We start from the raw sequence: 16,274 nt of genomic DNA, 5'->3' as shown, positions 1-16,274 counted from the left end.
CCTTGTTTCAATACTAGGGTCTTGGTATCAATCCCTGGTGGGGGGGACAGTGGGGCGTACCAAGTTAACAGAGAGAGAGAGGAAAAAAAACCTAGCTTAAGAATGCACAAATAAATGTGTACAGAAGTCGAGTTAGCTCGGTCAGCTTGCTCAATTTGACTCGATGATCGGCACGCCTTGGCTTGAAATTGAATTCGGAACGAGTCAAGTTGGTTTTTGGAGCTCAAAAAAATTTTGAGCCAAGTCGAGGACTGAGCCAAGTCGAGTTTGAGCTGGGTTAACTACTGGCTGAGCTGAGCGGAGCTGTGGCAAGCTCGACTCCTGTACAACACTATGCACAAAGGGTGTTAACAGGCCGTGTTGGAAGTGGGTTGTGTGGGGCCCACCTTCCAAGTAATCCATCTCTCCGTAGTGCATTTTTACTGCCATATTCACCCTTACCTTTGGTGGCCAGAATAATAGGAGTGAACTTAGTATTTCTTTCCCTGTAGTTGTGATTGTGGACCACCCTTTTGAATTCGCCATTTCATCTCTTGATGATCAAAGTCCACTCATTCTAACAGCTGTGTTGATTCGTCTCCATCATTGATCGCTTTCGAACGGTTGGCCCATTTCGGCCTTTTAGCTCACATGATGTTGGGGTTTGTCTGATCTATGACCCATATCTTATAAAAACCAGATTTGGCACACGTGCCACAGTAACACACATGGAACAATCAAATTTCTCCACACGTTCTAGATCATAATTTGATGGTAATCTAGCGGTGGGACCCGAGTGGGGTTTTCGGTAATGGGGAGTTGTTTGATACTCTGGATGTGTATAGTACTTGATATGCAGGTAATTAGAAATGGTACACATGGTATCCATTAATTTGAATTATACAAAACAACTGTTCTTAAGTTAAGGTATGTAAGTTAGATTGGTTGATTGATCCTGACCGCTGATTCCTGGACACTTGCTTTTTGAAATATGACCAGTTGAAGATTTCATTTTTAACCATCTAATAAATGTCGACCAATCTAACAATCAGATCATTGATAAACCATCTAAAAGGGTACCCTAAATTTGGACAGTTTGATTTGAATTACTTGTATCCCATGTATGCAATTTTCAAGTAAATTTAAAGTGATCTGTGTATCATCAACCACACTCTACCAGAGTACTAAAGTTTCTATCACCATGTAACTCCCAGAGGCAGTTACAACACCCCCTCTTTTTTTGTAAGTCAGATCCTCTTCAATTATTGTAAAATAAGCTTATTTTATATGTGGGGTCCACCGTATTTTAATACTATGTCTACATTGTCCATAACTTGAGCCCTTCAGATTCACCCGTATTAAAAACGGGTCACAAGGCCACATACGAGAGGGGGCAGTTGGGATGGGACACCTAACCGTAAAACCTTTAAAGTAGTGTACGGTACACGGATTTCCTGCTAAAGCCTTACGCGGGAAGTTGGTGAGTTGATTTGGGATGCCAGGTGAGATCCACCGTCATGTTTGTGAGAAATCAACATCCATCCATTTGTTTTAATAGACCATTCTAAGTCGTGAACAAAAATGAGATGAATCGAAAGCACAATGGTCCGCATGAGAGGAAACAGTGAGAATTCATGGCCACAAAGTTTCATATGAGGCTAAGTTTTTTGTGTTTTCACTTATCTTAATGGAAATGACCTTATAAATAGTTTAGATGGCATATAAACAGTAGTAGATCCCAATAAAATTTTAATGGTAGGAAACTCTTTCCCCAATATTCTCTCTAGTATGGCCGCCTTGAGTATTAGATCCACCTGATTGGTAGTATCATGTCCTAAAATGATCTGAAAAAATGGATGGACGATGTGGATTTCTCACAAAATTTACAGTGGCCCCACCTAACATCCCCACACCGGAGCTTCCCGGTTCCTTTCAGCAGGAAATCTAAGTCCGTGTACATGCCCACTGTGCTTTGTATATATTTTATCCAATCCACTAATAAGATAGGCCCCATCATGATAACTGGTGACATAAATATATGGCCATTAAAAAGTTAAGGTTGGCCACACCATGTGATTATAGTAGTTTCATGCATAAATTTATAAGGTGTCCATCACTTGAGTTAAGAATTAGTTTGATTTTTGTTACCTTAGGTATGGTTGCTCATTGTCTCTAAAATGAGAATATTTGATTGGATGACAGATCACTATCAAAGATAGAACCCATACATAGCATGTTCGCATGTTTTTAAAGGAAGTACAAATTTAACTCGGCCCTTTTTTTTAAAAATTAAAATTTTACATTTCCTAATGTCTAATCAAATTATGTACGTCAGGAATAGAGACAGCTCAGTCTAAATACAAGCAACATTCAAATCACATTGAAAAAATGATGAAGCTGAAATGACATAATAAACACATACGTTAGTCACATAAGCATTTTTGGTTAGGAGACTTTCCCTGACCATGTAGAGTTGTGCTATAACCATTCGCTCTTTAAAGAGACGGGTCATGGGTGCCTAAGTTACAAGGATGAAAAATGGCACAGCGGTTTGTCTACGCAACCTCATATCAGGCCTTGATCAGGACAGCACAATGCTCCAAAACTTAGGGGGGCCTTATCAGAAAAAAATAATATAAAATCTACCTAAAATCTTTAAATACACGTGGTGTGTCCCACGTGTTTTATTTAACACATTTTTAAAAGTACCTTCATCTTGATAAAATAACCATGATGTGGCCAACCTTATGATTGCCCTGTATTGCTAACCTATGTTTCGGTGGAATTTTGGGCCGCCATGATATATATATAGTCAGTTTGATTAAAAAAAATTTACATAACTCTGAGAAGTTTTCAATGGTAGGTATTTAATCCTGGCTCTTTTTTAATGGTGTGGTCCACTTGAGCTTTTGATATGCTACAATTTTGGGTTCCTGACTTAAGATGCAGAACAGATGAACTGCGTGGATAAAATACATGAACCACAGGGGCTCCGACGTAATCTTGCCGGCACGCATGTCGGTGGTCTGGGGTGGGGTCACCACGGAATCCGCGTGTTTTGGACCGATCCAATATCTATTTTTCAACGGAAACGTGAGTCAGCCTACCCAGTGGACGGCGTGGATCTCATGCGTGTTCCATGGCTACACGTGGACAGGACAACGCCGATGGAATAAATTCCTCTTACGGACAACGAAAAGTCGGACAGAGACTCTTTCCAATGGCAAACTTCATCGTGTATTCCTGCCGAAAGTTCTCACCATCCAACCGACTAACCGTGTCGCAATTTCACAACGTGACTTTGTAAATTACCCAAATGCCCTTTGAACTTATTTTTGTTTCTAGTGATCAGTTCACGATGATCTCGACCGTTGATCTAGTAGGCTCCACCGCCGCTTAAGAGTCAGATCCAACGGAGAGTCTCAACAAACTTGGACCGTTGAAGCATTTTTCGCTGTGAATTGATGGGCATCAGGACGGTAGTTGTGAATTTTTGGATGTGCCGACATCCACCGTAACCATTCACGTGCACTGGCCGTGTGTACGGTGGAGACTGGATGAGAAGTTGAAGTGGTCCACTCTCATGTTTAAAACATCGAGTAACGGTCAGGATTATCCAACTGGTGCACCATTCAATGCATGCGCTCATTGATCAGGTTACTTGGGGTGTTCAACCGACACTAGCATGTTCTGTGGGCCCACCGTGATGGTTCTATGCGGTCGAGCTCATGGGAACTTCCCGTGAGGTCGAGCTGTGTGGGCCCCACCATGAACCATTACGCCCCCCATCACAATATGGCCCACGCAGCTCTACCTCATGGGAAATTTCCATAAGCTTGGCCGTATAGAACTATTGTGCACTCCTCAGTCGGAGTTAAGCGTGTGCAACAGAAAATTGTAAGTTAATATTTATGTTTTTTTTTTTTTAATCTCTGACTAATCTTATAAATATGTTAGATGACAATTAAATATCATAAGAGCCTTTTGAAGATTTCAAGGTTGGGTGTTACTGTCTCCATTACGTTTTACCTATGACATTATCAACATGAGCTTTCTATTAGCTTCCTTATAAGGCATTCTCACGGATAAAACACATATCTAAGTGAGGCCCACAGAACTTGCTGATATCAACACACCACCCAACTAAACTAGCCTAGCTTTATGCATTCTGTGTCTCCTTCTTGTTAATGGTTACAAAACATATCATATTTTATGAGGTAGAGGTTTTAAATTTTTTTTTAATTTATCTAGACACAAGTTGTCCACTTAATTAAATGTTTTAAACCCTAATTTAGAAGATGGGTAAGAAAACTCATTTTTAAGCAAATTAAATTTATTTAAAAAGACTTTTGGAAAATTTTAAGACATCGTAACACCATTTGATTACTTATACGTGCTATTATTCATGTGTATAAAAATTATAATATATATTTTTTAAAGTAGGAGAATGTCTCAAGTTCAACCGACTTAATCATAAGTTACAATCCACCCGGTGAATAACTTCCACCCTTTCATTTTTGTCCACATCCAACCCGTCTAATAGGTAGACCCTATATCGAGAATCATGTGATGAAAAAAATCATACCCATCTGCTAATCCAGTCGACTACACTTATATTTAATTATTTATCAATGGTTAGAAATTGTTTTATAAACTGTCGTCTGCCTGTTGTGTATATAGGGCTGATTTTTTCTATTAATAATCCTTGTAGTGGGGCCAACCTATTGGAATGGTCAGATTTCAAGGTCACATTATCCACTGAGTGGTCCAACTAGTTGGACGTAAGATCTATTTAATTATACAAACGTACATATATTTTTGTTTTTTTAATCCAAAGCATATAAAATTCGAACTTTTGATTCTCGGAATCCTTGACGTTTCGTAAGATGTACGGCTGGATCAATCAAAATCCAGGATATATCGTCATTTCAAAGGAAGTATATGAGAGATTAGTCATTTCGCCAAAATGGATGGTGGTATTTAATACCATACCCGCCAACGCGTTCCTAAAAAGCCAAAAGAAAGAGAAAGAAAGAAAGACGGGTTAACAAAGATCTTCTTCCGCAACGCATTCCAAGGAGAGAGAGAGAGAGAGAGCGAATATTGTTCCTTTCTAACCATTTTTTTTTTTTTTTAAAATTATTTTCATCTTGCCCTAATTCCATCCAAACAGGAATCCTAATTTCATCATTTCCTCTCCCCGCCATGGAATTCTCCTTCAGATTCTCCCATCCCAGGTTCGTGGATTGTTCAAATATTTGATTTTTTGTTTTCGTTTTCTTCGATTTTGAAATGGAATCGATGTATGGATGTTGTTTGATCTGAAAAGGGGAAAAAAAAAGATTTATATTGGATCGACGGTTAGGATGTGACGGCATTGGCAATTCGGAGTTATTTTTTCTGTTTGTTGTTTGGATCCGTTTTTTAGTTGTTTGCATTGTATTTGTTGGAAAGTAGCGATTGGTATTTTGATTTTTTTTTTTCGGTGAAAGAAAGGGGATTGAATTGAAGAGGAATTTTACAATTTGGAGCTTCGGAAAATGTATAGCTTGCAGACGTGTAGGATCTGTATGTGTGTGACCGATGATCCCAACCGTTAGTCCTGCGGGCCGCATGTTTGATGGGGGATGCTCCCAGATTGAGAGATTCTATGCTTCCAATCTGTCCTTTTGTCTGTAGAATGCGGACTGATGCTGTTGGGTTAGGATATTCTGAATTGCGAATTCCTCCCATGATATTAACGGTCAGGGTAGCTGTACCGTGGAGCCCACATGTAAGTGATCTTGCGTGTCAGCAATCTGTATATTTTTCCTGAGGCTCAGGGTCCTATTATTCCCTGTAATTATTTGATTTGTTTTGAATATGCTTCTTTCTATTGATTCTCATCCATACTGTTACAGTTATTGATCACCAATGATCATGATTGGAGCGTTTCAATAGGATAAATTGCGAAACAATCTAGTCCGTACGGGTTTGGTCTTATAACCAGTCAATGGTAGGGTCCACCAGATAAACAGGCAAGACCACCACTCATGATTGGTCTCCTCTCTCTGTCTATTGTGAGATTAGCCGTGGAGTCTCATTCCCATTCTGTTATTATGATTACTAACTTACAATAAGTTATTTGTCTGCAGAAGCTGTTTTGTTACTTCTACAAATTCTGAATTTGTCTGGCTTGGATGCATATTTTCTCACTTGTGTTGTGCTAACACTGTTGTGACATAAAAAAGGCTTTGTCACCTTCTTATTCAGTGTTATCTAATAGTAAAGAAGAAAATGCAATTCAAAGAAGCCACCCTTGGCTGCATAAGAATCCCAGCTGGTTAGTAGCTGAAACCTGAGGACAAGCTATCCAAGATACATGGCCTACTAGATTGAAATCCATTTTTGTATTGGGAACATCATATCTCGTCTCTCTTCTGTATAGAAACATTTGTCAAACGGTTAAAAGGTCTATAAGCAAATTAAGAACTAATCTCCAACTGTATGACACATACAGCTTGGCGATTGTTTTTGGGCTTAATAATTGTTGGATGCAGATATATTACTTTTTCCAAATTATCTAGGTATCATAGTCTTCTCTATGACCTACAAGGATGGATATTCATTTGAAATGCTTTCCCCATAAGAGATGCACCCTTTTTTCCATAACTTCTCAATGACATGGTTCATTTATCCATGTATGCGAGTAATCTTATTAACCTAATTGTCCTGGTGTGGGTGAAATCACATAAAAAAAGATGCACTGATTTTCAGTGCACAAACATTATGTTTCTGTCCATCTAATAACATTAGTTGCTTATATATATATATATATATATATATATATATATATATATATATAGGTCATTTGCTGCTAAGTCCCATTGTCTTTTGGCCTGCAGACCACATTGATTTTCATTATATAACTGAGACTAGCATTTACTGATTTCTTAAGTCTTTTAACTTCTACAGGTATATGAGAACTGGCATGGTGTTATAGCGAGAACAACTCTCCTCTCCTGAGAACAGAATTCTGCACTAATCAGCACATAATAAAACATGCGGAATAGTTGGCTGTTTTTTACAAATTTGGATCTTGATGGTGGATGTCCGTATTTCTTTCCAGAGTCCCACTTATACTATGGACATTTCTATATTCCTGGAAGTCTAGCTCTTCAAGAAGCATTTAGTTGCATTTCCAAGTTCACCGGTGCTCTACTAGTCTGGTTTGCTGGTGGGCTAAATTCCAATTTACCCTGTAAACTATCTGGCAATCCACATGGTTCGAAAAATGGAAATTGTCAGTCTTGTACACAAGTCAAACACATTACATCTTCTAGACATAATTCAGCAGGGTTCCAGCTTGGATCTAGATCAAGAGTGGAATCTGCTGCCCCAATGTTTTTTGGTAAGATCATGAGTTCCACAATAAGAAATCTATGGAATGAAGTTGAGCAACTTCAATCATTTCCCATGCTCTCATTAGCTGCTGCCCTTGTGCCTCCATTTGACAATATGTATGTCTCTTTTTTGCTTTGTACTTTTGATAATCTCTCATCATTGGTCCTTTTTCTGCATTGGTTTCACATACTAACTTCTATTCCGTGTTGACGGGCATAAGATCAAAGGTGCTAGCTGTCCCACTAGTGAATATCGATGAACAAATCAGTGGACAAATGGATCAACTAGCCTGTGGAGATGAGTACAAGGGGTGTTCTAGTCTTTCTCTGTCAGAGATAAAATGGAGAAGAGATGCAGTTGAACCGAGAACGGGCATCAAGTTCCCCAGTGTTTTGGGCAATCTTGTAGCTGGAGACAATAGATCAACTTTGACTTCTGAGGTCGATATTACACTTCCTATTATATGTACCATCCACAAATGCTTGTTATTTGCTTCTGATAACATGCCAATTAATCACTATAAAATTGTCTTAAACTAGGCGCGGATTTTAATGGTAAGTTGGCCAATTGGAGACTTGTTACAGCCTACCATGCTTCAAGGAAATATAACTTGCTAGTCAGTTTGTTGAAATTCTTGTTTGTAAAAAGTTGTGCTTTTGATAAGCTTTTGCTTGTGTTATATCTGTCTGGGTAATCCATTGATATTCAGTTAGATTATAGGTAGTTAAAGTGTAAGCTTTTGAATTTTCGTGGATTGAAAATTGTACAAGTTAGGTGAAATTTGAGTAAAATACAGAGTTGCAGAAACGTGGTCTGTTATCAGTTGTAAACTTCCCCAATTAGATGGTTACAAATCTCTTACGTTACTTATCTATATATATATATATATATATATATATATATATATAGTTTTCTGTAAAATGTGATTAGAGAATTTGAGAACTTAAAAAATGTGGAATCTGTGATAGACTGATATCATGCCTTAGAACTCTAGTAAGGTCTGTTGTTAGCAGCAGGCTGCCATTGGTCAGATGAGTTTTGACTCTTAGTCGCAATTTGAATTTTGAATTCTTGACCTGTAGCGCTTACAAACTTGCAGCAACTGTCATTCGAAGTGAAGTGTGTGTACAATACATCGTTTGTAATCTTAGTATATAGTGGTCCTAAAACCAGAGAAATTAGTCTCTGGATGCTGAGGAGAGGCAGGTAATGAAGTGCAAATTCCCTCTGTCCATTGCATGCCAAGGGTCTTGAAACATCATAGTCAATCAGTTTTTGGCATTGCAACTGGCACTTTCCAGCTGAGGAGAGATACTCCAATGCTTTCAGACACTTAGAAAGTCGGATTCATTGGTCCAGTCTGTTCATTAGGTCCAACACTTTTCTTATGGGCTATGATGCAAACATCACACAATTTTACCAATACTAGTCATTTGATCGATGGCCTTTAATATTGACGGTTAACATCATTTACATAAAAGTAGGCCCAATCAACAATTTGATCCATCTATTTGTTAGGGACCATCATGGACTGCTTATGATTCCAAAGAATCACTTTTAATTGGGAATCATAACCATCCCATCCATGGCTGAAATAGCATGGGTATAGAAAATAAGGCTAAATCAAGGATGGATTGGATCATTCAATTAGTGTTTTTTTTTTTTGCTTAGTGGTCCATGAAAAACATTATGGACTTAATGGATAGTTCAGATGATTGATCAGTCTGTCCAAGTGAACTGTTGCAACTAGAAGCACTATAACTTACAATGTTCTGAGTGCATTGAAGCATTTCTCATAATTGAGAACCCAAAACCATCAGTTTGATCTTTGAGTATTTCTAGTAAAGAAACCCCTGCTTCTGATTAATATCTTGGTTTCATCAAGAGCATTGCACTTTTTACCCAGCTTTGTGGTCGGAAAGAATTACAAGTGGAAAATGCAATGAGAATTATTGAATTATCAAGGCTTCATGATTTTACAACCCATGTGCATATGTTACTGAAATTAACATGTTTTTAATTGGCTTCTCCCCCTGAAGCATTTTCTTTATCAACGTCATAGGTCTGTCCTGCAATGGTTTTCTGCCTCAACTTCTATGATTAAAAGGCTGGTGTTGTTTGGATGTAACTGCAGGTTTTCATGTCCTTTTTTTTTGAGGTTGATATGGTTGCCACCGCTTGATGTTATTTTCTGTCATTATAAGCTATTTGCCACGCCACACTTGACGTTATTTGCTGCAATGACATGCCATTTATCACCCTGTGCTCACCATCTTTATTGCATTCTACTAGGTTATTGTTATATAAGAGTTCCTTTATATATTTTATTCTGATTGGCCGGCAACATTAATAAAACAACTCCATGAACTTTTTTTTTTTTTGGCAGGTACTTGTTGGAACTGGTTCTAAAAGCATGAGAATAATTAAAGTCAAATCTCTGAAGGTCTATGCATTTGGTGTATGTGGGTATTCCAATTTTTAAATTGTCTTATTTTGGTTATGTAAACCATTGAATTACTTTTCTGTCTTTCCTTTTTTCCCCCATCTTTGTAGTGCTGACTTGGCATTGCAACTTAGTTTTTATCCATGACTAAAATATTTAAAAGCAAATAAATAACTGCATTATTTATTCACAGATGTTCACCCTGACTCTGTTTGTGAGAGATTGGGTCCGAAGTATGCTACTGTGCCAATCACTGAACTGAAGAACCACCCAGATTTTTTTGAAGATATGCTTAGGTATGTTTCATACTCAAGTTCCTTGTATCTATAGTTAAGATTCTAACCTGCAGCAGCAATTGCTTTTCTTTTTCTTTTTCTTTTTTTTTTTTAAATTTTAATTTTAAATTTTTTTAAAAAAAATCCTGATATATTGTTTCTGAAATGATTAAAATTCGTACACGAGTTATTTAATAATCCACTTCATAATAATAATAATAATAATAATAATAATAATTATTATTATTATTTTGTTGTTGTTGTTTCTTTGATTAGAATCCAGTTGAGTTGTAAAAGAGTTTGAAGTGATGGAATGTGCATTGGCAGGATTTCAGTCTTATTAGAATGATACATTTTGGTATCAGACTTGAGGGTGCTTACCAATCTTGTAAAGTTAATGTAATGGATTATTGATTTAAATAAATTAATAAAAATTGGAGGTGCACTCCAGTGGCATTTGTACCACTGTAAGTTTATGGTGGTACCAGGCAGATGTGGCGCCCACGTGATGCATGCAGGACACCAAACCCGTCTGTCAGATGTGTGAGTTCATGCCACCCTCATTCATAAAAAAATCAGCCTGATCCGAACTTAGGTGGGCCACGGAACAGGGAGCAAGTTGGGAGGGAACGCCCACCCTTGATTTATACAGTGGCCTATCTGAGTTGCAACACAGCCTAAGTTTTTACCTGACCCTTCATCCATGCCAGATGAAGGGTTGGAATGGCCTGGATTTCACATACACTACATGGTGGGCCCCCATTCAAATCAACGGTAGGCATCCACTCTCAACTTGTTGCATGTGGTGTGGCCCACCTATTTTTTAATGGGGCTGATTTCTGGTTACCGTCAGTAACTTGAGGTCCTTGCATCTGATGGATGGGTTGGATTTCATGGATACATCATGTGGGCCCCCACTTACTCCAGGTATCACTGGAGCTTATGGTGGTAACAATACCACCGTGCGCGCCCATAAAAGTTGATGTATTGATTTCAGAGTTACTTAGACCCGGGGGTGCTTATTTCAGTTTGTACATAGGCATGAGGTGGCAGACATGAGGACCTAGAAAACCTGACTGATGACACATCCAGTTATATGATAATTTTTTTTTAAAAAAATTCACAGATGTTAATTTAATTCATAAAAGCATTAAAAGGGAGAAAACATATGCATTGAATGCATTGCATTAATACAGTATAAATAGAATACAAATTATAATAAAAGCAATACAAGAACAAAAATAAAAAGAGGGTTTCTCCTCACAGCTGTCTCATGTCCCACCCTAACTAGTCATGAACATGGAAAATTTTCAAAACACTATCCTTGTTAAATAGTCTAGCAAGTAGATTCACAAAAGATTTTGGTTCTGTTTTGAAAATTTCATTTATGTGGTAGAAGTTTGTTTGATGCTTCTCCTAAAGGTGTTTCTCTGAGGGTGCTGCAGGGAGGATATTCACATGACTGTTAGGCTTGTGGTGAATTGCAACGGGCTAAAAATCAACACTGTGCGAGAGTAAGTGTTCTTTCTAATTTCAGACTTTTGTTCTATATTATAAGTTTACTGTATTTTGTATTTATTTTCATAGAAGGGAAGATGGACAAGTCTCAAAGATCAGGAATCTAGGGATTTGGTAGGGGTGGCAATGGCCGCGTTCGGCCTGGCCTAGGTCCGATTCTTAAGACCCAAGGCCCGAGACCGAAAATTGGTTGGGCCCAGGCCTGACCCAACCCAAACTGACCTAGTCAGAAATTTGATAAAATCCCTATTTCCCACTTGAATGCTTCTAATCTATTCATTGTCCAAGTTGGCCACAGATGCACAAAGAAACAGTCATTTTAGAGGAATGAAGCCAACATTCTACATTCAATATGGATGGGTTTGCCCAAATGAGGATTGGGATGGCATATTTCTTGGATATAGCACATGTACATATAAAGCCGGGTTAGGCCAGGTTGGTCTAAAAGGACTTGAGCCTTAGCCTGATCCAAAAAATTGATCTGGCCATGCATGTAAGGGCCAAAGCCCAATCCACGGTCCAAGATAGTAGGTCCAAGCCTGGCCTAAAGTTGGGTCGGGTGGGCTACCTGGCCCATTTCCACCCGTAGGATTCAGTTCCTTATGTTCCTTTTTCCTACTTCCATTGGCTTTCCACAATGTAGCATCCAATACTTCCCATCCCCGGATGCAATTGCATGCTCCATGCCAGAAGTGAATGGTTAAGTTCCTCAGTTTGAAAAGGATCCATGAATGTGCAAGACAATTCTAGTCTCACCATCTACTGCACTTGGACCCCACTGTCTAACCTCCCCTTACCTTAAATCATAGCTGGGCCCTTGAGATTACTAGTCCAATTCTCACTCCAGCCAATCCATCAATTTTTAGGGGGTAATAAAAAACTGAGCCTCGTTCATTAGTTTGCAAACTCGATCCCCTGCCACCAAGTTGACCCTTTTCTTGTTTTCTCCACTACCTGCAAGAAACGTCTTTTACTGTTCTTCATCTTCCATCGAACAGCAATTTACCTTAATAAAATGTGCTGCAAGAACTTAGTGCATGATTTTAAGGTTGGATTTCATCGTGCACTGTAGACTATGATCATGGTTTGACCTATGAGTAGAATATGATCATGGTTTGACCTATGAAGTGTTATTCTTTCGTGGAAATGATGTTTTCCAGGCTTTTTTTTTTCATAAATGAATTTTAATGCTTGGCACTTTTAAAGAGAATCACCATACCATGGTGACACTCTGAGAACATAAAGCAGGTCATCATCATCATCTAAGCCTTATCTCACCTAATCGGGGTTGGCTACACAAATCCTGTTCTGCCATTTATCTTCTGTCAACATAAAGCTGGTAACTTCTTATATACCGCAGACTGTTTAATTCACTCATTAAGTGGGCCATACCGATACAGTCGAGTCATGCTATTGGCTATCAAAAAACACATTACCATGTAGTGATGATGAAAGAAAATGATGAAATATTGCTCAATCTGATCTAATAATTTTTTGCAGTTCTTTCGAGAAATCCCTCCGTGCCAGATTGCTGAAGGTATGTCCCACCATAGATCTAGTTCACAAGCGTCACAGTTCCCTTGTGCATGGACACTGCTAAAGAAACTGCACTAACTTTTACTCGTTTTCCTGATAAGGTTAACCCTGACACAGATTACAACTGCTTGAAAGCTTTTGGTTCTTATTTCACTCAAGATATCCCACTACCAGCGGTAATTAGACAGTTCCGAAAGATGCACTTCTTTCCTCTTTCATTGAAACTGCATGAACACCATTTGACTTTGATGTGAATTGCAGGGCACAACGATAGATTTTCGACGAACAACCAAAGGCCAGCTAATAACAGAAAGTGAGTGGTTACTGTTTTTTTATTTTTTATTTTTATTTTTGAGTCTGTTTGGATGTGTGGAATCCATGGTTGTATAGCAAAGAAAACCCTGGAATCCATGGTAATAATCGTTAGGCTTTTCCTCAGTTGGCAGAAGATACAAGATGGCCATTGTCTCATGAGAAATGGGGTTTCCACTTTCTATCCTAACAGACCATCCTTGGGAATCCACCAGTGAATGGTGGTGGAAAATGTAATCTTACAGTAATCCATGTCGAATCTGTGGATTCCCCATATCCGAACAAACCCGTAATAATTGTTTGAAATTTTGAGCATTCATTCTGCCTGACTTTGGAGTATAAATGGTCATATGCAGTTGGTGGTAGAACAATTGGAGCAGTTGATAGCAAGGATTTATGCAGTAAGTAATCTTTTACATTTCATAAATGAAAATTAAGGAAGAAGTAAAATGTACCTTTTTAACATCGTAATAACAAACTGAGGAAAGCATAAATGTATATATCGGCAACATTTTACTTGTAGTCCCTGTACCTGGTTTCCCACTAAATCAACAGTTCTGATTGCCATAGAAGTATGCCACATGTAATGTGTACATGCTGGAGAGGAACGCGGACGTCCTGCAACCCTCTAAAAAAAATTCCATCTTATTTTTTGTGGAATACACCTAGTGGTGGTATAGCGGAGTTGTCGTTGTTTCTCAGAAGCAATTTCTTGTCTTGCTCGGGTTAAGAGTCATCTGAACCTGAAGGACTGCAAGGATGGATGCCCGTGGCAAGGCCATTTCTCTTTGCATGACCCCATCTTAGCTTTCTTCTCAAGAGGTCAAGCCATCCAGCACATGCACTCATTGTGTAAGGTTGTCGTGGTCAGTCTAAGTACCTCGAGACATTAAAATTCAATATGAGTCTTGAAAACAAAAAAATAAAGAAAGAAGAAGAATGGGAGGGGTCAAAAAAGAAAGAAACCTTTTTATATAGATATGATGGTAGTAAGGATCAAAATACAATTAAAAAATGGGTGGACTGTCCGGACCCCATAAATGAAAAAATAAGTTGGATCTAGACCTTGAGACATTAAAATTCAATACGAGTCTTGAAAACAAAAAATAAAGAACCAAAAAGAATGGGAGGGGTCAAAAAGGAAAGAAACCTTTTTATATAGGTAGGATGGTAGCAAAGATCAAAATTCAATTAAAAAAAAGGGTGGACTGCCTGGACCCCACGAATGAAAAATAAGTTGGATCTACATTGGATCTCACCAGAAACAAGAATTTCAATTTATTACTGAAGAGCTTTATGCCGCTAGCTTCCTTGTTTGATTAAAAGTTTTTTCTTGCAGGGGCATTTTTCGACATGTATATTGGGGATGTTCCGGTGTCTGTACCTGCAAAGCAGGAGATTGCCACCAATGTTGCAGGCATGATGAGGAGATGCTACTAAGCTGGCGTCAGTGGGGCCCTTTTCTTTTAAAAATTACTTAGTCCATTTTTTACAAGATTAGATGCTGGCAAGATGTCCCAAAAGATGTCCTTGCTTATTTTCTACCATTGATCTCAGCTTCTATGCTAACCAGCATATTAGTGGGCAGCTAGTTTAAGGTAGGGAAAAGGGGGAAATGGAGAGGAAATGCCAAGATGTACATTCAGAGCCCAATTTGTTCGGCAAGAGCTGACCTTTCAGAGGTATATGTTTGTCAGATAGACAGAGATATTCAGAAAACTTTCCTATTTGGGTTGTGCTGTTTGTTTAGACCCTGCTTTGGGGTCAGGGAAATCAGAATGTTAATTTGGTAAACACGTGAGTTTGTCAAATTCATGTATTTTAGATTTGGCAAATTTCAAAGTTCACTGCTTGGCAATTAAACTACAAATTCATGGATTTGGAGAGATTTATTGTAAAGGAATTACTTTTTAAAAAAAATACCTTTCTTGTCTTTTGCTTCTTTTTATTTTGAAGTTATATTAAGTATTTAGCTTTTTTAAGGATTTGGATTTGCTTTTTTTTTCATGGTTTTTATGGAGGTGTGGCTTTGAGAAATTCATGGATTTAACAAATCCCCAATAAAAAACAATAGGGGAGATTTGGATTTCATAAATCCCTGCCTCAAATCCCTCACCCCAAACAACCCCACAAAGAATATGAATTCTCCTGATGTGATGGCTTCCAATGTTTGAGAACTAAGGGGGGGAAATCCATTTTCTTATCCTAGCTTTAGCTCAAGAGTAAAGTCATTTTCCTAGGAGGAAAAAGGAATTTTTTTTTATAGAAAATAACGCTCACAACCAAAGAACAGAGTTGCATTGGATCCCAAAGTTCTTTATTTTCTAAAGATTTTGTAGGGGTCTTGGATTTCCATATTTTGGGTTCTCTATATCCAAACAGGCCAGTTAGCTTTTTTGTGGGATTTGGGTGTAATTTCCTTGGGAGGACAGTATCTCTGCAAGTCCTTTTAGAATAAGTTATTCTTGGGTGGGGCCCACTGGGTTGTATGGAATCTTACCTGTTCCTTAGCCTCACCCCTGCAACGAACTTTGGATGCTCGAGCCACCACGTGAGTTAGGAGGTTTTTGGATGTAGGTACATTGGTTTTTATTGTTGGGTGCGCTTTTGTTTTCTAGACTTAAAAGAGGAACAAGCTGGGGTGGAAACTCTTTCGATTTGGCTGACTCGAAATTACAATCGGACGGTCAGGATTCAATACTGGGCGACGTAAGAACATTTGAAAAAGGTTCCCTCTTCATGCCCCAGATCACAAGCGAGATAAGGTCCCAAACGGATCCCACCTTCGTTTTGGCGCCAGGCGTCTGAGTACATATTTCTGCCGAATA

General features: G+C 38.5%; 1 protein-coding gene across 3 annotated transcripts; it reads left to right on the top strand.

Moving 5' to 3' along the window:
• Nucleotides 1-5,085: 5,085 nt before the first annotated feature.
• LOC131227065 (fatty-acid-binding protein 2) lies at nucleotides 5,086-15,332 on the top strand. 3 transcript variants are annotated; one of them, XM_058222770.1, is made up of 12 exons: nucleotides 5,113-5,216; nucleotides 5,880-5,996; nucleotides 6,934-7,478; nucleotides 7,583-7,802; nucleotides 9,749-9,824; nucleotides 9,999-10,101; nucleotides 11,526-11,594; nucleotides 13,099-13,135; nucleotides 13,236-13,310; nucleotides 13,396-13,447; nucleotides 13,803-13,847; nucleotides 14,786-15,332. In XM_058222770.1, exons 3-12 carry the CDS (start codon nucleotides 7,021-7,023, stop codon nucleotides 14,884-14,886), a joined length of 1,236 nt encoding a protein of 411 aa, XP_058078753.1. In that variant the 5' UTR covers nucleotides 5,113-5,216; nucleotides 5,880-5,996; nucleotides 6,934-7,020; the 3' UTR covers nucleotides 14,887-15,332. The 3 variants fall into 3 exon arrangements, with proteins under 3 accessions (XP_058078752.1, XP_058078754.1, XP_058078753.1); XM_058222769.1 differs by lacking the exon at nucleotides 5,880-5,996 and having other exon boundaries at nucleotides 5,086-5,216; XM_058222771.1 differs by lacking the exons at nucleotides 5,880-5,996; nucleotides 11,526-11,594 and having other exon boundaries at nucleotides 5,086-5,216.
• Nucleotides 15,333-16,274: the final 942 nt, after the last annotated feature.

This window comes from Magnolia sinica, chromosome 15, assembly GCF_029962835.1.
Source record: "Magnolia sinica isolate HGM2019 chromosome 15, MsV1, whole genome shotgun sequence".
NCBI classification, from domain to species: Eukaryota; Viridiplantae; Streptophyta; class Magnoliopsida; order Magnoliales; family Magnoliaceae; genus Magnolia; species Magnolia sinica.
Note: the sequence above shows the minus strand (reverse complement) of the source record. Positions and strands in the feature narration are given on the sequence as shown.

Excerpts from the sequence above, each read along its gene's own strand:
- LOC131227065 (XM_058222769.1), top strand. The coding sequence starts at position 7,021 with ATGCGGAATAGTTGGCTGTTTTTTACAAATTTGGATCTTGATGGTGGA. Across the intron at positions 7,803-9,748 it reads GATCAACTTTGACTTCTGAG|GTACTTGTTGGAACTGGTTC; the intron begins GTCGATATTACA and ends TTTTTTTGGCAG. Across the intron at positions 13,848-14,785 it reads TGATAGCAAGGATTTATGCA|GGGCATTTTTCGACATGTAT; the intron begins GTAAGTAATCTT and ends TTTTTCTTGCAG.